Genomic DNA, 24,678 nt, shown 5'->3' on the forward strand with positions numbered 1-24,678 from the left:
TAAACACTTGAAGTGGTTTTTTTCCAATCTTTTTTAACCTCAGTCAGATTATTTGTTCTACAATGTGTCAGCTGATTCAAAAATAATATTTAGACTAAAAAATTGTTTCATAAAGTACTTTCACTATTTATATCCCATTTGGTGTTATTTTATACACAAGAATTTGATTATGCCATATGAATCAAGTAATTAATGTTCATCACACACACAATTATGTGCAGGAAGCAGCAATGAATAACAGCAAGGATGCATATGCAAGGTTTGCTGAGACATCGCTAGAATCTGCTCGTGCCTGCACACTGAGGGGACAGCTTGACTTCAAGTTTTCTGAGACCACCTTGGACCTGTCAGAGGTGGAGGAGGCAGCAGGCATTGTGAAGAGGTTCTGTACAGGTACAGGATGTAGGGGATTAGTTGTGGGCATCATTGTTAAGAGGTTCTGTACAGGTAGTAGGGGATCAGGCATGGGCATCATTGTGAAGAGGTTCTGTACAGGTACAGGATGTAGGGGATCAGTTGTGGGCATCATCTAGCTGAGGATAACCAATGAGGCATTCAGAATATTGAACAAAATGGAAGACATGTCTTATGCAAATTGTTACCCTGATAATCCTAGTCAGCTTTGTGCCCAATTCATCTAAGAAAAAAAAAAATACATATTTATGATTGAAAAAAATCAAAGCAAAGTCAGAGAGATTATTGTAACCTTGTTACCTGTGTGCCACATTTACAATATATCATTCAAGGAAGAATTGGTTCATGAAGTATGACACATGTATTGCTGTCATTTAAGCTCACCAATGCATGAAGGTAAGCTTTTGTGCTATCCTATGTGCGGCGTCTTCTGGTGTATGTTGTGCCTTGTCAATTTTCAGCTTTATCTGTCTAGAGGCCACAGTATTCGTTCATTAATGATAAAACTTGGTCTACAATATTTAAGTTTAAATCTGGGTCACATGCATCCAAAAACTTGGTCACGGTAAAACCTTAGAAAAACCTTTTTACCACTCTAGCACTCTAGAAGCCACATTTATGACTTAATCTTAATTGAAATTTGAAAGGAATGTATATTTTAACACTTTAAAGGTCTAGTTAGAATCTGTGTCACATGAGTTCTAAAGCTAGGTCGCCTGGTCAAATCTTAGAAAAAACACTTAAAAATGACATTTATGAGCGCTTCAGGGTCGTCATGACCCTCTTGTTTATAAAAAGGCTTTACCCAAATAAATTTGTCAAAATGTATAGAAATAATGATGGTTAGTCATTGCATGATTTGCTGTGAGTATTGATAACATGGAGGTCTTGTTTACAGGAGCGATGAGTTTTGGCAGCATCTCTATTGAGGCTCACACCACCCTGGCTATAGCGATGAACCGTATCGGGGCCAAGTCCAACACTGGAGAAGGGGGAGAGAACCCTGACCGCTACCTCAATGAGGACCCACAGTTCAACAAGAAGTCCAAGATTAAGCAGGTAAAACTAGGATACCACTCACAAACTGGTCTGTTCATAGTTATCTATATTTCAGTACTGGTGTTTGGTATTTGTTGGTTTTGAGTATGGATGCATTAATTCAGAAAAGTGATATTATTTATAAAAACTATTGTATAATATGAGCCGCGTTCTGAGAAAACTGGGCATAATGCATGTTCGTAAAGTGTCGTCCCAGATTAGCCTGTGCAGTCCGCACAGGCTAATCAGGGACGACACTTTCCACTTAAACATGATTTTCGGTAAGGAGTGACTTCTTTGAAACTAAAAATACCATAAAAGGGGAAAGTGTCATCCCTGATTATCCTGTGGGGACTGCACAGGCTAATCTGGGATGACACTTTACGCACATGCATTATGCCCAGTTTTCTCAGAACAAGACACATATTATAATGTTCTTAGGATGACAGCAAGATGACTTAAGGCTGTAGGTAGAGGTCTTATAGGACTGTCTATAGTCCAATAATTAGGCTGATATGCATTAAGCTAATTAATGGGATTTGTATGGGAGTTTTAAGCTAATAATATTTATCCAATTTGAATATGGTCAAACAAGCCATTCATAACTCCCTAGAATTTGTATAAAGTGTACCTATCACTTCATTTCTATTTTTGTCAGTTTAACAGTTTTATTGGCAAGGTTCATGCTGTAAGAGGCTAGCTAATTGATGAGGTTCTTGTCCGCTGTAATGAAGTCTATAAATGAATACTGGTAAATTCTAAGATGAAGCCATTCTTGACTCCTTCTTCCTGTCATGGATTTCCCCATCAGGTGGCGTCCGGCAGGTTTGGTGTGACCAGCTCCTACGTGAGTCATGCTGACGAGCTCCAGATCAAGATGGCGCAGGGAGCCAAGCCAGGGGAGGGCGGGGAACTACCAGGTCACAAGGTATGGGGCTTTAACATCTAAACTGTATCTCGAGTTAAGATATGTGCATTTTCGCAGTTGTGGGACCTGTATGCCCAAAATACTTCGTTGATGTATAGTTCTTTTATATTAAATTGATAACAATATAATAACATAATGACTGACATTTTGGGAAGCTTCTAATTTTCCATACCAACCTCTGATATCATCTTTGTTTTTCAATGTTCTGATTGTATTGATTTCCATATATATTATCATGTTTGCTGCCACGATGATAGTCTTGTGTATGTGGGTGCGTCTGTCCCAACAATAAGTACAAGCATAGTTAATGATATTTTAACAATGTACTTACAAAGTTTTATTTTGATTTTATTCATCTAGCAGGTGTTTTTTAGGTGTGATGCTATATTGTTTAATGGTGCTGTTTCAGGTGTCTAAGGACATAGCAAAGACCCGTCACTCAGTCCCCGGGGTGGGTCTAATCAGTCCCCCGCCCCACCACGACATCTACTCTATTGAAGACCTGGCAGAGGTGAGGCCAGTCTTATGTACTTACTTTTTCAGCTGTTGAAGACTATCTTTACACATTGATATTTTTTTTTATATAAGTGCTGTTGATGTAATTTCTTGTTCTGAATGAAAATGTGTAGAACTGATCTATTAACATTTGACATCATGCACTAATGTTTAAAACATAATATACATTCACTAATAACTTTATGGTCATAGAGACTTGTCACATGTTCCATTCATTAATGCATTTCAATTCTCATGGATAGAATGTCTACAAACCGTGATCTTATTAGTCCCAATAATTTCATTGTAGTTGATCTATGACCTGAAGAGTTCCAACCCGAAGGCACGTATCAGTGTGAAGCTTGTGTCAGAGGTTGGAGTCGGAGTCATCGCTTCCGGGGTTGCAAAGGTCAGTTTTGGATTGCTTGGTGAACAGCATTTGAAGCTTGTACTGAATCAAGGTTTTAACTATTATTTAGATTTATTTGAAACATAGACCATGTTTAAACTTACAACCCTATTCATTTCCTGTTCATGGATGATATTTCGTATACAACTGATTCTGGACTAAAAATGTCACATTTCTTGGTGAGTTTATCAAGAAGTGTTGATTTTTACGACAATGGTGGTATGTATCCTCTAACCATGCAGCGTTATTGAAGGGTAAGGGTGAGAAAGATCTGATAGGTGGTCACGATGGTGGTATGTAGCCTCTAACCATTTTGTGTCATTGCAAGGCCTAGCACATAGTGATATCTGGCTACACACATTGTTTGTAGCCTCAAATAATGCAGTGTCATTGTAGGGTGAGATGTAGCACAACGTGATATCTGGCCTCTTTGTTGGTATGTTTCCTCTAACCATGCAGTATCATGGCATTAAGTCTTAGCACATTGGGATTTTTGCCACAATAGTGGGATGTAGCCTCTAAGCACGAATTGTTATTGCAGAGTAAGGCTGGGCACATTACAATGTCTGGAAAATATCTGGACTCATTGTAATATGTAGCCTCTTACCATGCAGTGTCATTGTAGGGTAAGGCGGAACACATTACGATATCTGGCCACGATGGTGGTACTGGGGCAAGTAGCTGGACGGGCATCAAGAGTGCAGGGTTGCCCTGGGAACTGGGCATCTCGGAGACCCACCAGGTGCTCACACTCAACAACCTGCGCTCCAGAGTTGTTCTGCAGGCAGACGGACAGATCAGGACAGGTAGGGGCAAAAAATAGAAGGACACTCTGTTGAACACATAAACAGTATAGTTATGAGTCTGACTTTTGAGCATAGTACAGTACCGTCTTCAAAGTCGTGTTTTACTTTGGTAAAAGTTTGTGTACAGAGTTATGGCCCTTTTGTACTTTGAAATGCAACAACTCTATTTTTCTTTATCTAATGTGAAGTTATTTAATTTGAAATGTACATGTTTATGTGTTCAGGGTCATTTTGTGCAGTCACATACCAAGACCTTTATCAGAGCCCTTTCTTGACTCAGAATTAAGTCCCCTTAGGTACTAGCAATGCAGCTGTGTAAAAAGGAGTTTTGTAAAAATTAGCACCTTTTCTTACTTACTTTTTTTTAGTTTAAGTTTACATATAACTCGGTAGCAATTGCAGATAGTCCAATCAAAACTGAAATAATGTCAACCACAAAAAAAGAAAAGTTCTAAAATACTAGTTAATATGTAATATACCAGTCGTGATATTTTAATCAATATAAACTAATAATTGTAAAAAAAATACGGTATTTTAGAACTTTTCTTTTTTCGACAATCGCGGTTGATGGTCCCTTTTAGGTTATTACCCAAAGGAATTTCATTGACTGAAAATCAAAATCAGACTATCCAAGCAAAATAATGTTCAGTCAGTTTTTGATGTATATTACAAAAGCAGTGGAGTGAGTTTCTAACATTTTCTTATTAAATTTTGATTTTTTTAAAATTTACAATAAATGTCCATTGTAGGTCGTGATGTGGTGATTGCTGCCATGCTTGGCGCTGATGAGTTTGGGTTCAGCACTGCACCGCTCATAGCACTGGGCTGCACGATGATGAGAAAGTGTCACCTCAACACCTGCCCTGTCGGCATAGCAACACAGGTACACAGCCGCTGTGTTTATCACATGGCACTTAGAGCTAAAATCATTTGTGGCGCAAATGAAAAAAAGTGCACCTTTTTATGAGCTGAGTTTTATTTAGATCAAAATTAAGTACCAGTATTTATATCTTTAAATGTGAGTGTTCCATCTTTATTTTAACTTTCCTTTCACCCCAACATTTAACACCTCTTCCAAATGTTGAGGATGTAGAGAGGATTGTGTGTGATGTTTAACCCATTTATGCCTAGTGGACTCTCCCATCCTTCTAAATTGGATCAATTTATTTCCAAACTAAGGGATGTCTAGTATATTTATTTCTATATTTAGAATATTTCTTACAGAAATTCCTTTAAGCAAACAGCGCAGACCCTGATGAGATGCCGCATCATGCGGCGTCTCATCTGGGTCTACGCTGTTTGCAAAGGCCTTTTTTCTAGACGCAAGGCATAAATGGGTTAAGAAAAGGAGGTAAAGTTGTTGTTCATGAGAATCCTACCCATGCTAGTGTGTATGTTTTCAGGACCCAGTATTGAGGGCCAAGTTTGCAGGCAAGCCAGAGCATGTTATCAACTACTTGTTTATGATTGCTGAAGAGGTAAATCACATTTTTGTTGATGATGATTGCTGAAGAGGTAAATCACATTTTTTTTATGATGATTGCTGAAGGAGTAATTAATATATTTCTTCATTATTGCTGAAGGGGTCAATCACTCTATTTTTGACATAATGGCTGAAGGGGTAAATCACTCTATTTTTTATATAATGGCTGAAGGGATAAATCACTTTCTCTCTTAATGATTGCGAAAGTGATTAATCACCATGCTTGTTTATTTGTTCTTCATTGCTGAAGGGGTAAATTACTGTATTTGTTCTTCATTGCTGAAGGGGTAAATATTGCTGAAGGGGTATATCACTCTATTTCTTCATGATTGCTAAAGGGGTAAATAATTCTACTTTTTTTAAATTGCTGAAGAAATAAACACTTGAATTATTCATGATTGCTGAAGATGTAAAGCACTCTACATTTCTTAGAAACAGAACTGACATTTGCTATGTTATTCCTTGATGTGTTGTTACTTTGCAACTTTGCATTGATAGTTTTTATTAATATGAGCTTAAATTGCAAATGACCTGAGGCAATTTATACATTGAGAACGTATATAATTCATCCAATACTTATTTCCATGTTTTTGTGTGGGTCTGCTCTACCTTGAATTCAAATCATCATTGAATGTTTTATGTTCTTAGTCTTATATTTGTGATGTGAAACATAAGGTGTGAAACTTCGTTGTTGATCCAGCCATTGGAGATAAGGTTAAAATTATATTGACATCATAAGATATCTTCATTCCAGGTAAATGAGATGTTCTTGTTTATGTTGAAATGACTGTGCTCATGGTTAGGTATAATTAACTAAAGCGCATAAATATTTATATATTTAAGAATGAAAAACCACGACTTTTAAGATCCATCAAATATGGCTCATTTTACAAACCTCAAGTAATTTAATGTTGACAAAATAAAATGATTTCACATAAGTACATGTACATTTAAATTTGTAATCCATTATAGCAAATTAAAATAAATCATACTTGTACATTTTTTAGTTGAAGACAATTTAACCTAAGTTATTTCTTTTTAAGGCAAGAGACCTTATGGCAAAGATGGGCATTAGAAAATTCCAAGATCTGATTGGGCGAACAGACCGGCTCAAGTTTAGTCCCGCCCCTAACAACCCTAAGGCCAAACTGCTGGACTTCTCAGCCATATTAAAGAGCGCACTGGACATGCGCCCCAACACCAACATTGTGGGAGGTTCTGTGGCGCAAGACTTCCAGCTAGAGAAGAAGATTGTGAGTGGTCTAGTGAACTACACATTTGATTGATTTCTTGTTAAGACAAAAACAGTACATTACTATTGGATTATCATAAATCAAGCCATTGTAAACTGGTATTCTAACAGGACAGTTAGTGATCAGTTTATAGATGAAGTTAGCTCAACACAGGAAAATATAGTCATCAATTGAAAAAGAAAAGCATCTGTCAGATCATATTATTATGATATTGACGGACATTATCTCTCCTTAAAGTCAATAAACAAATTTTTGTGTGTGTGAATCATGGATATTAAACCAAAAGGGCATCATTACTATGTATCAAAACACAAAATCATTTTTATTTGCAGTTAAACAACAGCTAATCAAAATATATTTTGTAAATTTCAGCTGTAACAACAAACAATATTCTCAGGTTGTATTTAACAAAAAAAGCGTCAATAAAAAGGTAATTTGATCCCCACTGATGTAATTTTGACAATACAAATTTAACATTGGCATTTTAAATGTTACTATATTCATGTGCGTCTATGTTGCCTGTAGGACTACAGGGTGATAGAGCAGGCTCTACCCGTGATAGAGGGCAAACAGAAGCAGGTAGTCATCAACATGTCCATCACCAATGAGGACCGCACCTTCGGAGCCACCCTTAGCAACCTCGTATCACTGTAAGTACTTTATCACTTGGATGGTACTTCTTACATAGTAATACATTGACAGAGATATTTTATGTCCCCAATTTCCATGCAATCTTCACCATGCTTGATATGAAAGTTCAGCTTACGATATGAGCCTTATTCTGGCCCGGGCTAGATGCATTTGAGTATAGTGTCATCCAAGATTAGCCTGTGCAGTTTGCACGTGCTTATCAGAGGCGACACTTTTCGCCTGAAGTGGATTTTTTATTAGAAGAGACTTTCTTTTAATGACATATTCCATAAAAGCAGACAGTGTTTCCCTGTTTAGTCTGTGCCAACTGCAGTTTTCCTAGCACAAGGCTTATATCTTAGCAACATTTGATGAATCCTAATATTTATTTAGGAGTTACAGAGTTATGGCAGTAGATATGTAAACAATTAGCCTTAAACAGTTTCTGCTCTTTGTGCACAACACTTTTTCCCCAATCTTCACCAAACTTTCCTTGCAACATTTTTTATCTTTAATTGTGTTCATTGTGATCCCAAAGTCTGTGAAAAGCTTGTTAACCCTTGTGGCTATCCTTGCAGGAAGACCATTGAGACAGGACTGCCAGAAAAAAGCATTGTGATCAACATGAAGGGGTCAGGAGGTCAGAGCTTCTGTGCCTTCCTAGCCAGGGGTATACATGTGACACTGGAGGGAGATGCTAATGACTATGTAGGCAAGGTATGTTGCCATGGTTATGAAGGGGTCAGGGAGTACATGTATTGACAGATGGACCAAAGTGTGTTTCTTATTGCTATGCAAACCTGTGCCCCTTAGTCATAATTTCAGTTCAAAGGTAAAGTTTTGGCAAAGTACAGCCTGTGATAAAATATATTCACACATACCAAAATGTTGCTTAAGACCTCCTCAATTTTACAAACACTTAATATGATTGCATACTCTAATCATATATCTACCCAGCTGTTTCAGACCCACACATTATTTGTACGCTTCTAGTGACCATAACAATCCAACAGGCTCTCCAAGGCAGCATCAATTAACATCATACAACAGTCAATTATGAGATAGCAAACTTCTTTGCAGTATAAACAAAACTGGTTAAAATTCATAAAGATTTTTATGCCCCCTTCTTCGAAGAAGAGGGGTTATATTGTTTTGGGCCTGTCTGTCTGTCTGTCATTCTGTCCCAAAACTTAAACCTTACAGTAAAGTTTTGCAATAACTTTTGGAATATTGAACATAGCAACTTGAGATTTGGCATGCATGTGTATCTCATAGAGCTGCACGTTTTGAGTGGTGAAAGGTCAAGGTCATCCTTCAAGGTCAAAGGTCAAAAAAAAGAAGAAAAAAGTGGCGCATAGGGGACATTGTGTTTCTGACAAACACATCTCTTGTTTTGATAAGGGATTACATGTAGTACATGTTTGTATGCTAGATATCTTTCATTTGTATTAATTGACACTTTTAGACAGGCTGGGGAAAAGTGTTAATTTAAATTTCAAGTGAAATTTATCAAAGTTCATTAAATGCCTGATTTGATTATTATATTTATTTTTAATTATAATAAAAGTAAAACTTATTATATTAATAATTTTATTATTATTGTAATAGTATTATTATATTTTTATTACAAAATGAAAACCATAAATGATATACTTATTTTTAATCTTTCGTTTTCTTAAACATTGACAATGAAGGTTTTGTAAGGGCATAACAGGAAGGACCATTGGGCTATTGGTTCAATATTTAAATTAATTGATTTCGTTTTTTATTGCTTCACAGCTGTAACAAGCTCATAAGGTTATATTTGAAAACTCAGGCACAGTTTTATGCCTGCATTTAAAAGTCCCTGGAGCCTGACATATACCTGGATGGTTGACTGCCAAACCTCCTGGAGCCTGACATATACCTGGATAGTTGACTGCAAAACCTCCTGGAGCCTGATATATACCTGGATGGTTGACTGCCAAACCTCCTGGAGCCTGACATATACCTGGATGGTTGACTGCCAAACCTCCTGGAGCCTGACATATACCTGGATGGTTGACTGCCAAACCTCCTGGAGCCTGACATATACATGGATGGCTGACTGCCAAACCTCCTGGAGCCTGACATATACCTGGATGGTTGACTGCCAAACCACCTGGAGCCTGACATATACCTGGATGGTTGACTGCCAAACCTCCTGGATCCTGACATATACCTGGATGGTTGACTGCCAAACCTCCTGGAGCCTGACATATACCTGGATGGTTGACTGCCAAACCTCCTGGAGCCTGACATATACCTGGATGGTTGACTGCCAAACCTCCTGGATCCTGACATATACCTGGATGGTTGACTGCCAAACCTACTGGAGCCTGACATATACCTGGATGGTTGACTGCCAAACCTCCTGGAGTCTGACATATACCTGGATAGTTGACTGCCAAACCTCCTGGAGCCTGACATATACCTGGATGGTTGACTGTCCCTGGAGCCTGACATATACCTGGATGGTTGACTGTCCCTGGAGCCTGACATAAACCTGGATGGTTGACTGTCCCTGGAGTCTGACATATACCTGGATGGTTGGCTGTCCCTGGAGCCTGACATATATCTGGATGGTAGACTGCCAAATCTTGATGCAAACACAATCATGCTTTAAATACCACTTTAATGAAGTCCATTGAGTGGCCTTATTAGCAGTGTTTTACTGCATTAATTTAACGCAATTTTATATGTATGACTTTCTTTCATGTGTGTACACTTTAGACAACTGATGACTTGGGTTTGTGGAAAAAACAAAAACAGACTATAAGTTTGTGTGAAGTATGGTATTCAACAGCGGATATAGAGACAATTTGTCATCTTGCTTCTTAGCCTGCAATCCCTTCTATGTCCTTATCCAACTGATCCATTGCTTCTGTCTTCCAGTCCCTGTCTGGGGGAGAGATCGTGATCTTCCCACCCAAGGACATGCCTGCAGAGTTTCTGTCTGAGGACAACATTATTGTGGGTAATGTGGTCCTGTATGGGGCCACTGCCGGCAGGGCTTTCTTCAGGGGACAGGCTGCGGAAAGGTTCTGTGTGAGAAACTCTGGCGTCACTGCAATCTGTGAGGTGACTACCCTAGCTTGTATTTTCAACCTGCAATCTGTTAGGCTAATGTATGCTTTAGTTTAGTAAATAAACAATCTTTGTAAATGTTCTACAAGCATTTTTATTGTCAGGAAAAATAACTGACACTGCTAGATGAATGTATTGATGATTTTTTTGTTCAATGTTACTTATATTTTCAATCAAAATCTGATATTTTTCACACAAATAAAATTTGCTTGCAACAATAAACTCTATATTGCACTGAAGAGCATATTATAAAATGCATTGTCAAATGCTGGTTTGTTGTGCATGCCTAGGGCTGTGGTGATCATGGCTGCGAGTACATGACAGGAGGCAAAGTTGTGGTCCTTGGCAAGACTGGAAGGAACTTCGCTGCAGGCATGTCGGGTGGAATAGCCTATGTCTACAACAAGTAAGTACCAGTGGAATAGCCTATGTCTACAACAAGCAAGTACAAATGTACTTAATGTCGGGTGGAATAGCCTAAGTTTATTACAAGTAAGTACGTAAGGTCTGGTGCAAATAGCCTATGTATGCAACAAATAAGTATCTTATGTCCGGTAGTTTAGCATATGAATACAGGAAGTAAGTACCTATGGTTCACTTAAATAGCCTATGTGTACAACAAGTAAGTACCTATTAACTTGTGGAATAACCAATGTTTACAACAAGTATGTACCTAATGTCTGGTGGAATAGCCTTTGTCTGAAACAAGTAAGTACCTATTGTATGGAGGAATAGCCTTTGTCTACAACAAGGAAGTAACTTATGTCTGTTGGAATGGCTTATGTTATTGTATATAACAAGTAACTACATATTGTCCGGTGGAATAGCCTATGTCTACAACAAATTAGCACCTATTGTCCGGTGTTATAGCCTATTTCTTAAACAAGTAAGTACCTATTGTCCAGTGGAATAGCCTATGTATACAGCAAGTAAGTACCTATTGTCAGATGGAATAGCCTATGTATACAACAAGTAAGTACATATTGTCCAGTGCAATAGCCTATGTATACAACAAGTAAGTACCTATTGTCCAGTGCAATTGACTATGTATACAACAAGTAAGTACCTATTGCCTGATGGAATAGCCTATGTATACAACAAGTAAGTACCTATTGTCCAGTGGAATAGCCATGTATGCAACAAGTAAGTACCTTTGTCCGGTGGAATAGCTTTTTATACATCAAGTAAGTACCTACTGTCCGGTGGAATAGCTTATGTCTACAACAAGTAGGTACCTTATGTCTGGTGGAGTAGCCTAAGTCTACAACAAGTTAGTACCTACTTCCTGGTGGAAAAGCCTATGTAAACAACAAGTTAGTAGCTGTTGTCCAATGGAATAGCCTATGAATACAGTAAGTAAGTACCTATTGTCCGGTTGAATAGCCTATGTATACAACAAGTAAGTACATATTTTTAGATGGAATTGCCTATGTCTACAAGTAAGTACCTGGCACTGGATGAACATAGACATGGGAAGTATACTGCACCAGATTATTGGCATCTCATCATAGTATTGTTTTTTGTTTAAATTTTGTATTGATTTTTTTTTATAAGGTACATAATATACTATTATTTTTAAAAGTGAAATGTAGGAGATTAATTATTTGTTATGAGATTGAAGAGAACAATGTTTAAGAATTATGTAGGTAACAAAAATGTCAATGTATTTTACTCTATGTTGGAGACTTCCATGTCCATTCATTAGTAGGGTATGAAACATAAGTAACAAGATTCATATAGCTTCCTGTATTAAATTTGAGCGGGTCCTTATATTCATTTCAGATGGGCTGATTTTGATGCGAAGTGCAACCAGGAGTCGGTGGCCTTGGAGCAACTTGATCTTCCAGAGGATTTACAGTTTGTGCAGGGTCTGCTGGCTGAGTTTGTTGAGAAGACTGGCTCCAGTCTCACACAGAACATACTGGACAACTGGGTCACAGAGAGGGCACACTTTGTCAAGGTGAGTTTGTTGAGAAGACAGGCTCCAGTCTCACACAGAACATACTGGACAACTGGGCCACATAGAGGTCACACTTTGTCAAGGTGAGTTTGTAGAGAAGACAGGCTCCAGTCTCACACAGAACATACTGGACAACTGGGCCACAGAGAGGTCACACTTTGTCAAGGTGAGTTTGTTGAGAAGACAGGCTCCAGTCTCACACAGAACATACTGGACAACTGGGCCACAGAGAGGGCACACTTTGTCAAGGTGAGTTTGTGGAGAAGACAGGCTCCAGTCTCACACAGAACATACTGGACAACTGGGTCACAGAGAGGGCACTCTTTGTCAAGGTGAGTTTGTGGAGAAGACAGACTCCAGTCTCAGACAGAACATACTGGACAACTGGGTCACAGAGAGGTCACACTTTGTCAAGGTGAGTTTGTGGAGAAGACAGGCTCCAGTCTCACACAGAACATACTGGACAACTGGGCCACAGAGAGGGCACACTTTGTTAAGGTGAGAATGACAACCAGACTCAAAGGCATTGGGGCATTTAGTCTGTCCAGTACCGCCCCGTCCGTTCGTTTTGTCAGTCTGCATTCCAGGTTCAAGTTTGTATGATCATTTTGATCATATTCACTAATTTCGTATGTTATAAAATTGTACTGGTGTTTCTCTACAAACTTGGTTAAAATGTGCATCAGGCAGCAATTTGCCACCATTAAAGTTGCTACATGTTATTGCAGATGGCAATTGAGGATATATATATTTCTTCTTTGACAATGTCTCATTGGATGTAATTATCACATTCAATCAAGATGAACTAGTGTTGTCGTGGTCCATATAACTCTTAGTTTGATTTTACAATCTTTCCTGTTCAAATCTGCATTTAATAGCTATTAGCATGTAATTTGAAGAAATAGAGGTATAAAATCTTATGTAAGCTTTAAAAAAATATCTTTGTGCAGATATTTTTCATAATTACTTCATTTCTGTTTGATGTTTATTGTTTGCATGTAAAAATGTATTATGCAGACCATATTGAGACCTGTTCCTTGAATGCAGGTGTTCCCACACGAGTACCGAAGAGTTCTGGAAGAGCAGGCAAGGGAAGCAACTACAGTGAAGCTTGAAATTACCTCTCCTAAGGAGGAATATTCCACAGACTCTTCTTTGGGTCACATTCCCAATGGAGTGACGTCAAAGACAAGCGATGACTCGTCAGAGGAGGAGGATATTGAAGCCCCCAAGAATGACTACAAGGATGAGATGATCAACCCCATCGACGATGTGGACCCCAACAGGAAAGAGGTACATACTAGTGGGGGTTAAACCTATTTGGGCCTCGCCCTGGGAAAATGGGCCTAATTCATATGCGTAAAGTGTTGTCTGAGATAAGCCTTTGCAGTCTGCACAGGCTAACCAGGGACGACACTTAAGGCTTTTATGGAAACAAATTGTTTTAATGGGAAGTTTCCTCTAATCAAAATTCAAGTCTACTTGAAAAGTGTCATTCCTGATTACCCTGTGCTGACTGCATAGGCTAATCTAGGGGGGGGGGCCACACTTTATGTGCTGACTGCATAGGCTAATCTAGGGGGGGACACACTTTATGTGCTGACTGCATAGGCTAATCTAGGGGGGGACACACTTTATGTGCTGACTGCATAGGCTAATCTAGGGGGGGGGGGGGGGGGCACACTTTATGTGCTGACTGCATAGGCTAATCTAGGGGGGGGGGACACACTTTATGTGCTGACTGCATAGGCTAATCTAGGGGGGGACACACTTTATGTGCTGACTGCATAGGCTAATCTATGGGGGGACACACTTTATGTGCTGACTGCATAGGCTAATCTAGGGGGGGGACACACTTTATGTGCTGACTGCATAGGCTAATCTAGGGGGGGGGACACACTTTATGTGCTGACTGCATAGGCTAATCTAGGGGGGGACACACTTTATGTGCTGACTGCATAGACTAATCTTTTGGGGGGACACACTTTATGTGCTGACTGCATAGGCTAATCTAGGGGGGGGGCACACTTTATGTGCTGACTGCATAGGCTAATCTAGGGGGGGGACACTTTATGTGCTGACTGCATAGGCTAATCTAGGGGGGGACACTTTATGTGCTGACTGCATAGGCTAATCTAGGGGGGGACACTTTATGTGCTGACTGCATAGGCTAATCTAGGGGGGGGGCACACTTTATGTGCTGACTGCATAGGCTAATCTAGGGGGGGGGGCCACACTTTATGTGCTGACTGCATAGGCTAATCTAGGGGGGGACTCACTTTATGTGCTGACTGCATAGGCTAATCTAGGGGGGGACACACTTTATGTGCTGACTGCATAGGCTAATCTAGGTGGGGGGCCACACTTTATGTGCTGACTGCATAGGCTAATCTAGGGGGGGGGGCACACTTTATGTGCTGACTGCATAGGCTAATCTAGGTGGGGGAAACTTTATGTGCTGACTGCATAGGCTAATCTAGGGGGGGGGGGGCCACACTTTATGTGCTGACTGCATAGGCTAATCTAGGGGGGGACTCACTTTATGTGCTGACTGCATAGGCTAATCTAGGGGGGGACACACTTTATGTGCTGACTGCATAGGCTAATCTAGGTGGGGGGCCACACTTTATGTGCTGACTGCATAGGCTAATCTAGGGGGGGGCACACTTTATGTGCTGACTGCATAGGCTAATCTAGGGGGGGGGGGACACTTTATGTGCTGACTGCATAGGCTAATCTAGGGGGGGACACTTTATGTGCTGACTGCATAGGCTAATCTAGGGGGGGACTCACTTTATGTGCTGATTGCATAGGCTAATCTAGGTGGGGACACACTTTATGTGCTGACTGCATAGGCTAATCTAGGGGGGGACACACTTTATGTGCTGACTGCATAGGCTAATCTAGGGGGGGACACACTTTATGTGCTGACTGCATAGGCTAATCTAGGGGGGACACACTTTATGTGCTGACTGCATAGGCTAATCTAGGGGGGGGGCCACACTTTATGTGCTGACTGCATAGGCTAATCTAGGGGGGGACACACTTTATGTGCTGACTGCATAGGCTAATCTAGGGGGGGACACACTTTATGTGCTGACTGCATAGGCTAATCTAGGGGGGGGACACACTTTATGTGCTGACTGCATAGGCTAATCTAGGTGGGGGGCCACACTTTATGTGCTGACTGCATAGGCTAATCTAGGGGGGGACACACTTTATGTGCTGACTGCATAGGCAAATCTAGGGGGGACACACTTTATGTGCTGACTGCATAGGCTAATCTAGGGGGGGGGACACACTTTATGTGCTGACTGCATAGGCTAATCTAGGGGGGGACACACTTTATGTGCTGACTGCATAGGCTAATCTAGGGGGGGGACACACTTTATGTGCTGACTGCATAGGCTAATCTAGGGGGGGCACACTTTATGTGCTGACTGCATAGGCTAATCTAGGGGGGGACACACTTTATGTGCTGACTGCATAGGCTAATCTAGGGGGGGGCCACACTTTATGTGCTGACTGCATAGGCTAATCTAGGGGGGGACACACTTTATGTGCTGACTGCATAGGCTAATCTAGGGGGGGGGGCACACTTTATGTGCTGACTGCATAGGCTAATCTAGGGGGGGGCACACTTTATGTGCTGACTGCATAGGCTAATCTAGGGGGGGCACACTTTATGTGCTGACTGCATAGGCTAATCTAGGGGGGGGACACACTTTATGTGCTGACTGCATAGGCTAATCTATGGGGGGACACACTTTATGTGCTGACTGCATAGGCTAATCTAGGGGGGGCACACTTTATGTGCTGACTGCATAGGCTAATCTAGGGGGGGACACACTTTATGTGCTGACTGCATAGGCTAATCTAGGGGGGGACACACTTTATGTGCTGATTGCATAGGCTAATCTAGGGGGGGGGCACACTTTATGTGCTGACTGCATAGGCTAATCTAGGGGGGGGGCACACTTTATGTGCTGACTGCATAGGCTAATCTAGGGGGGGGACACACTTTATGTGCTGATTGCATAGGCTAATCTAGGGGGGGGGGGACTCACTTTATGTGCTGACTGCATAGGCTAATATAGGTGGGGGGACACACTTTATGTGCTGACTGCATAGGCTAATCTAGGGGGGGGGCACACTTTATGTGCTGACTGCATAGGCTAATCTAGGGGGGGACACACTTTATGTGCTGACTGCATAGGCTAATCTAGGGGGGGACACACTTTATGTGCTGACTGCATAGGCTAATCTAGGGGGGGGGCACACTTTATGTGCTGACTGCATAGGCTAATCTAGGGGGGGGGGACACACTTTATGTGCTGACAGCATAGGCTAATCTAGGGGGGGACACACTTTATGTGCTGACTGCATAGGCTAATCTAGGGGGGGGGGGGACACACTTTATGTGCTGACTGCATAGGCTAATCTAGGGGGGGGCACACTTTATGTGCTGACTGCATAGGCTAATCTAGGGGGGGACACACTTTATGTGCTGACTGCATAGGCTAATCTAGGGGGGGGACACACTTTATGTGCTGACTGCATAGGCTAATCTAGGGGGGGGCCACACTTTATGTGCTGACTGCATAGGCTAATCTAGGGGGGGACACACTTTATGTGCTGACTGCATAGGCTAATCTAGGGGGGGACACACTTTATGTGCTGACTGCATAGGCTAATCTAGGGGGGGGGGGGGGGACATACTTTATGTGCTGACTGCATAGGCTAATCTAGGGGGGGAACACACTTTATGTGCTGACTGCATAGGCAAATCTAGGGGGGACACACTTTATGTGCTGACTGCATAGGCTAATCTAGGGGGGGGCCACACTTTATGTGCTGACTGCATAGGCTAATCTAGGGGGGGGGCACACTTTATGTGCTGACTGCATAGGCTAATCTAGGAGGGGGGGACACACTTTATGTGCTGACTGCATAGGCTAATCTAGGTGGGGGGCCACACTTTATGTGCTGACTGCATAGGCTAATCTAGGGGGGACACACTTTATGTGCTGACTGCATAGGCTAATCTAGGGGGGGACACACTTTATGTGCTGACTGCATAGGCTAATCTAGGGGGGGGGGACACACTTTATGTGCTGACTGCATAGGCTAATCTAGGGGGGGGGACACACTATGTGCTGACTGCATAGGCTAATCTAGGGGGGGGACACACTTTATGTGCTGACTGCATAGGCTAATCTAGGGGGGGGGGGCCACACTTTATGTGCTGACTGCATAGGCTAATCTAGGGGGGGACACACTTTATGTGCTGACTGCATAGGCTAATCTAGGGGGGGGGACACTTTATGTGCTGACTGCATAGGCTAATCTAGGGGGGGGGGGACACACTTTATGTGCTGACTGCATAGGCTAATCTAGGGGGGACACACTTTATGTGCTGACTGCATAGGCTAATCTAGGGGTGGGGGGGCCACACTTTATGTGCTGACTGCATAGGCTAATCTAGGGGGGGGGGGACACACTATGTGCTGACTGCATAGGCTAATCTAGGGGGGGGGACACACTTTATGTGCTGATTGCATAGGCTAATCTAGGGGGGGGGACACACTTTATGTGCTGACTGCATAGGCTAATCTAGGGGGGGGGGCACACTTTATGTGCTGACTGCATAGGCTAATCTAGGGGGGGGGGGGGGCACACTTTATGTGCTGACTGCATAGGCTAATCTAGGGGGGGGGCCACACTTTATGTGCTGACTGCATAGGCTAATCTAGGGGGGGGGCCACACTTTATGTGCTGACTGCATAGGCTAATCTAGGGGGGGGCACACTTTATGTGCTGACTGCATAGGCTAATCTAGGGGGGGACACACTTTATGTGCTGACTGCATAGGCTAATCTAGGGGGGGCCACACTTTATGTGCTGACTGCATAGGCTAATCTAGGGGGGGACACACTTTATGTGCTGACTGCATAGGCTAATCTAGGGGGGGACACACTTTATGTGCTGACTGCATAGGCTAATCTAGGGGGGGGGACACACTTTATGTGCTGACTGCATAGGCTAATCTAGGGGGGGACACACTTTATGTGCTGACTGCATAGGCTAATCTAGGGGGGGACACACTTTATGTGCTGACTGCATAGGCTAATCTAGGGGGGGACACACTTTATGTGCTGACTGCATAGGCTAATCTAGGGGGGGGACACACTTAATGTGCTGACTGCATAGGCTAATCTAGGGGGGGGCACACTTTATGTGCTGACTGCATAGGCTAATCTAGGGGGGGGGACACACTTTATGTGCTGACTGCATAGGCTAATCTAGGGGGGGGGGCACACTTTATGTGCTGACTGCATAGGCTAATCTAGGGGGGGACACACTTTATGTGCTGACTGCATAGGCTAATCTAGGGGGGGGGACACACTTTATGTGCTGACTGCATAGGCTAATCTAGGGGGGGGGGGACATACTTTATGTGCTGACTGCATAGGCTAATCTAGGGGGGGGACATACTTTATGTGCTGACTGCATAGGCTAATCTAGGGGGACACACTTTATGTGCTGACTGCATAGGCTAATCTAGGGGGGGGACACACTTTATGTGCTGACTGCATAGGCTAATCTAGGGGGGGGGCACACTTTATGTGCTGACTGCATAGGCTAATCTAGGGGGGGGGGGGGGACACACTTTATGTGCTGACTGCATAGGCTAATCTAGGGGGGGACACACTTTATGTGCTGACTGCATAGGCTAATCAAGGGGGGGGGGGCCACACTTTATGCACATGCATTAAACCCTGTTTTCCCAGGCTCATTGATTTAAACTCAATTGCATCTAAAGCCTTAAAGCTTGCTAACTGAGATTTTCTTAGGTCAGTTTTCCTGGAAAGAACAAGTACATGATGTCTACATTTTATAAATAGCTGTTGTGCATGAATGTGTTTATGTAGACCCCAACAGGAAAGAGGCAGTAATATTTACGTATCACTGTTTACAGACTTGGACAAAATGGATATGGTTAGAAGCATGTTGCTGCAGTTTGGAGTTTGACAAAAACTAATTTCAGAATAAGAATGTGTAGAATATATTTCATATATATTTTTATGTTACACTGTTTACAGCAGACCATGATTGTTTTCCTATTAAGTGACATTAGTTTTAATACAAATGACTAGGGTATAACTTTTTGAAAGGATGTCTGTTTTTTTACCCAATCAAAAAGTAACTTTCTAAAGTCGTACAAGCCATGGGCTTTTCACCCCTTGAAAGATGAATACATAATTATATCAGAATTGAAAGTGTATTATTGAAATTTTTCGCTCACAACCACTTATTGAGAATCTGCCTCTATAATTATTGTTTTGTGTGAAGTCAGACAGACAAGGAATGTGATATGCTTCTTTATGCATTTTTATTGACTGTGCTAAAGACACTGATTAAATATATGTTGGCCCATTTAGTGAAGAATTATTGCTTTCCTTTGTTATTCTTAAAATTAGGGCTGTAACAAATTCAGGTGATGAATACGATACGTATCACGAATACAGGGTGGCGAATACCAATATTTGAATTTCAATAAACAAAAGTAATACTGACAACTTGACATGACATTATATAGTATGAAACTATGAGTATTTGTCAATTTGATTAATTAAGTAACAGAGTATCATTGCATACTGAAAATATGAAATATAACACTTTGAAATCCCAAAACACTGACTAGAACTTCTTAAACTTTGAACACAGTTTTGAAAAAATGACTAGTACCAATAAAATCCTTGAGTAGAACAATTAAGAGTTAACAGTTGACACATTAGTGGCAGTACCCATTCACATTTTGTTACTAAGCATATGCCAGATAGGTGTTGTAGATGATATTTCAATGTCACCTATCTGACATATGCTCATTTGATATATTGAAAAAAAACAGTGTGACAATAGAAAAAGTATTGAACAAGAAATAGTTTTCATTACTCCATAAATACTGACCACAACTCAAATTTTCAACCGGTGCCCGCCATTTTTTTGATAATCTCACTGTGTAACATAGTGAGTGGGATAAACATGATGAAAAACGCCGGAATAATGAGAAGAACATTTAAATATATGGGTTTATTGTATGAACCTTCATTTGTAACGTAAGATGAGGTGATTAAACTTTCAAACTCGAAACCACGTTGTTCGTATTTGTCAAATATTGGTGCGGGAGGTGGCGAATAACGAATACGATTTGTCCACAGCCGTATTCGGGTAATTTGAATATTCAAATGTATTGTTACAGCCCTACTTAAAATGTACAATACAACAACATATCTGTTGTCAATTGGAAAAAGTAAATGTGTAGAATTCTTTATCATAATCATTCTCAGTGAGATATTGATTTTATTTTCTCTTTTTATTACCAGTCTGAACTCATCAAGGTAATTATTGGAGAGTTAATTTGCTGTTTGGATTGAAACTTTGAATTACTATTACAGTTATTATAAGTGTGTAAATATTTTATGCAATGGTACAATATTTCACTACTTGTTGTTCAGTTTGGAGACATAAACTTCAATGAAATAGTTATAACCACAGTCATTCTCTACATCACAAAAGATTATTTTTTGTGTTGCAAAATGCATTTGTTATTTTGCCTTGGAGAAAATATCTGTTGTTTTGTAATTGCACTCCAATTTCCAATGTTCTTTATAAGGATTCAGGAACTGAGTAACAGCACTCCTCCACACTGGACACTAAGGAGATGTATTACTCACATCTTATATGCTGTCAAGTTCTATAACCTGTATGGTCCAGTCACGTCTCATATGCTGTCAAGTTCTATAACCTGTATGGTCCAGTGGTAGCTCACGTCTCATATGCTGTCAAGTTCTATAACCTGTATGGTCCAGTGGTAGTTCACGTCTCATATGCTGTCAAGTTCTATAACCTGTATGGTCCAGTGGTAGCACTTTAGAAGTTAATATAGTCATCTGATTCTATTTTTATGTCCCCCACTATAGTAGTGGGGGACATATTGTTTTTGCCCTGTCTGTCTGTTGGTCTGTTGGTCCGTTGGTCCGTTGGTCTGTCTGTCTGTTTGCGCCAACTTTAACATTTTGCAATAACTTTTGCTACATTGAAGATAGCAACTTCATATTTGGCATGCATGTGTATCTCATGAAGCTGCACATTTTGAGTGGTGAAAGGTCAAGGTCAAGGTCATCCTTCAAGGTCAGAGGTCAAATATATGTGGCCAGAATCGCTCATTTTATGAATACTTTTGCAATATTGAAGATAGCAACTTGATATTTGGCATGCATGTGTATCTCATGGAGCTGCACATTTTGAGTGGTGAAAGGTCAAGGTCATCCTTCAAGGTCAGAGGTCAAATATATGTGGCCCAAATGGCTTATTTTATAAATACTTTTGCAATATTGAAGATAGCAATTTGATATTTGGCATGGATGTGCATCTCATGAAGCTGCACATTTTGAGTGGTGAAAGGTCAAGGTCATCCTTCACAAGGTCAAGGTCATCCTACAAGGTCAAACGTCATATAGGGGGGCATTGTGTTTCACAAACACATCTTGTTGATTATTCAAAATACATGATATTTTAATTTATCTAGTAAATTTATATATTTAAGTCTCTATAAGGCATATAATTTATAATTGCCAATAAGTTCCAGATTTGACATGACAAATTGTGCTCTAACTCTTTCATAGACACTTACAGTAAAGGTTAGATGCATGTTTAACCTACTAACAGAGTGATGTGACCTTTTATTGGTTAAGAAAAGGATTTTTCAATCAGACAGAATATAATAAATTTAATTCAATTATACACCATGTTACATTATATTACCCCAGTGTAATGAATGATCTTAGAATATATCGTTCATGAATGCTTCATTATTAGTTCATAACATAGTATTAAATAACATATTAAACTTTCAATTGATGAACAATCCTATATTGCTGTTTTCATAAAAAGTGCGTTCTTTGTTTAAAAAAACATTCAACATGTGACCACTATCAATAATGTTTTGTTTGCTGCTTTTCTGTACTTGTACTTGAGCCTTATTAGACCCTGCACTAACAAGGTTGGTGTAAGAGCTGCACTAACAAGGTTGGTGTAAGAGCTGTACTAACAAGGTTGGTGTGAAAGCTGTACTAACAAGGTTAGTGTAAGAGCTGTACTAACAAGGTTGGTGTGAGAGCTGTATTAACAAGGTTAGTGTAAGAGCTGTACTAACAAGGTTGGTGTGAGAGCTGTACTAACAAGGTTGGTGTGAGAGCTGTACTTACAAGGTTAGTGTAAGAGCTGTACTAACAAGGTTGGTGTAAGAGCTGTATTATCAAGGTTGGTGTGAGAGCTGTACTAACAAAGTTGGTGTAAGAGCTGTACTAACAAGGTTGGTGTGAGAGCTGAACTAAGAAGGTTGGTGTGAGAGCTGTACTAACAAGGTTGGTGTGAGAGCTGTACTAACAAGGTTGGTGTGAGAGCTGTACTAACAAGGTTGGTGTAAGAACTGTACTACGAAGGTTGGTGTAAGAGCTGTACGAACAAGGTTGGTGTGAGAGCTGTACTAACAAGGTTGGTGTGAGAGCTGTACTAACAAGGTTGGTGTGAGAGCTGTACTAACAAGGTAAGTGTAAGAGCTGTACTAACAAGGTTGGTGTAAGAACTGTACTAACAAGGTTGGTGTGAGAGCTGTACTAACAAGGTTGGTGTGAGAGCTGTACTAACAAGGTTGGTGTGAGAGCTGTACTAACAAGTTTGGTGTGAGAGCTGTACTTACAAGTTTGGGTGAGAGCTGTACTAACAAGGTTGGTGTAAGAGCTGTACTTTCAAGGTTAGTGTGAGAGCTGTACTAACAAGGTTAGTGTAAGAGCTGTACTAACAAGGTTGGTGTGAGAGCTGTACTAACATTAACAACAACATATTTAACAAATATATGTATTTGAGACACACAGTTATTCCATACTTATAATAGCTGTATCTTTGACATGTATCTTTGACATGTATCTTTGCATTGAGGCATGTAGGGTAACGTTTTTGTTACAAGAGAAGTTTATAAATTTAAAGTATAAAATTCACAACTGTGGTATTGAAGTTTCCAGGTACTCCTCATTACTTGAAAAATACTGTAAAACAAAGCTTTACATCTCGTCTGCTGTGAGCTTGGCCAATTTAACTACAGTCTTGTGCAGCAATCTTTAAATAGCTGTTGGTGGTCACCCTTCTAGAAAAACCAAGTACTTGGTATATGAGTTTCACGGCACCACAAGACCAAACTGAACATTTTTTTTCAGTAACTAAAGAGGTTTAAATTGGAGCTGAAGTAAGAACATTGTTTCAACTTTTGTGCCTCTTTTAAATTAGTACATGTAAGTGGAAATGCTGGAACACTCTTCAGAACTTTTCTTAAGGAATGCTTTAGCTTGGAAGAACCTCATGAACTTGGAAACTGTTATACTGATATTAAAATTAGGAAAGAAAGCTATACAAAGTTGCATAATAATTTGTAACCTTTCAATTGCTTGTTTTGTAGGAGGCAATAGAGGCAGAGGAAAATGGTGAGAAGGCAGATGATGTGGACGGCAAGCAGAAGGAGGTCAGTAAGCACCTGACCCCGCGGGAGGAGGCTAAAGTGCTGGACATTGAGGAGACAATCACAGACGTCGAGATGGAGCAGAAGAAATTAGACAAACTCAGGTATGTATTGGGGGGGGGGGGGGGGGGGGGGTGGTGCTGGTGCGATTCAGATAATATTGATTTAAACCTATTTCTTTAAGCTTAATTCCATTGAAACCCTTATTTTGACTTATTGAGATTATCTAGAATCTTTCTTGTGTAGAACCAGTGAGGTACCTCGAAATGAACAATAGTTCACATAATAAATAATGTTAGTGTCTATTCGTTGACATAAATGTTTTCCTATGTGTTCATCTTTATGCATTTTTCAAGGGGTTTGCATAGTACTCACTTATTTTCTTTATTTGACTTGGAATTCAACTTTTTATGCCCCGGAAGGATGGCATATAGTGATCGGACCGTCTGTCCGTCTTTCCGTCACACTTTGCATTTAGGATTCGCATTTAGGTTTCGAAAAATGCTCATTACTTCTATGTCGCTTCAGATGGCAACTTGATGTTTGGCATGCATGTGTATCTCATGGAGCTGCACATTT

At 40.7% G+C, this 24,678-nt stretch overlaps 1 protein-coding gene across 6 annotated transcripts in view; it reads left to right on the forward strand.

Annotated features, from left to right (window-relative positions):
• Positions 1-24,678, forward strand: part of LOC127852221 (uncharacterized) — a 127,468-nt gene that overhangs the window by 83,947 nt on the left and 18,843 nt on the right. For 5 of the 6 annotated variants that reach the window (XR_008036139.1, XR_008036140.1, XR_008036141.1 and 2 more), the window contains 17 exons: positions 222-393; positions 1,313-1,473; positions 2,264-2,380; positions 2,790-2,891; positions 3,186-3,284; positions 3,910-4,090; positions 4,840-4,973; positions 5,494-5,568; positions 6,617-6,826; positions 7,352-7,476; positions 8,035-8,173; positions 10,370-10,555; positions 10,852-10,967; positions 12,344-12,521; positions 13,569-13,814; positions 20,909-20,923; positions 24,040-24,203. Coding sequence is in view for 3 of the 6 variants with exons in the window: in XM_052386102.1 (XP_052242062.1) it covers positions 222-393; positions 1,313-1,473; positions 2,264-2,380; positions 2,790-2,891; positions 3,186-3,284; positions 3,910-4,090; positions 4,840-4,973; positions 5,494-5,568; positions 6,617-6,826; positions 7,352-7,476; positions 8,035-8,173; positions 10,370-10,555; positions 10,852-10,967; positions 12,344-12,521; positions 13,569-13,814; positions 20,909-20,923; positions 24,040-24,203 (2,420 nt within the window). In the remaining 3 variants the exon portion in view is untranslated. The remainder of the gene's footprint in view (positions 1-221; positions 394-1,312; positions 1,474-2,263; positions 2,381-2,789; positions 2,892-3,185; positions 3,285-3,909; positions 4,091-4,839; positions 4,974-5,493; positions 5,569-6,616; positions 6,827-7,351; positions 7,477-8,034; positions 8,174-10,369; positions 10,556-10,851; positions 10,968-12,343; positions 12,522-13,568; positions 13,815-20,908; positions 20,924-24,039; positions 24,204-24,678) is intronic. The other variant, XM_052386103.1, reaches the window with a different exon arrangement.

This window comes from Dreissena polymorpha, chromosome 12, assembly GCF_020536995.1.
Source record: "Dreissena polymorpha isolate Duluth1 chromosome 12, UMN_Dpol_1.0, whole genome shotgun sequence".
In the NCBI taxonomy this organism is placed as follows: Eukaryota; Metazoa; Mollusca; class Bivalvia; order Myida; family Dreissenidae; genus Dreissena; species Dreissena polymorpha.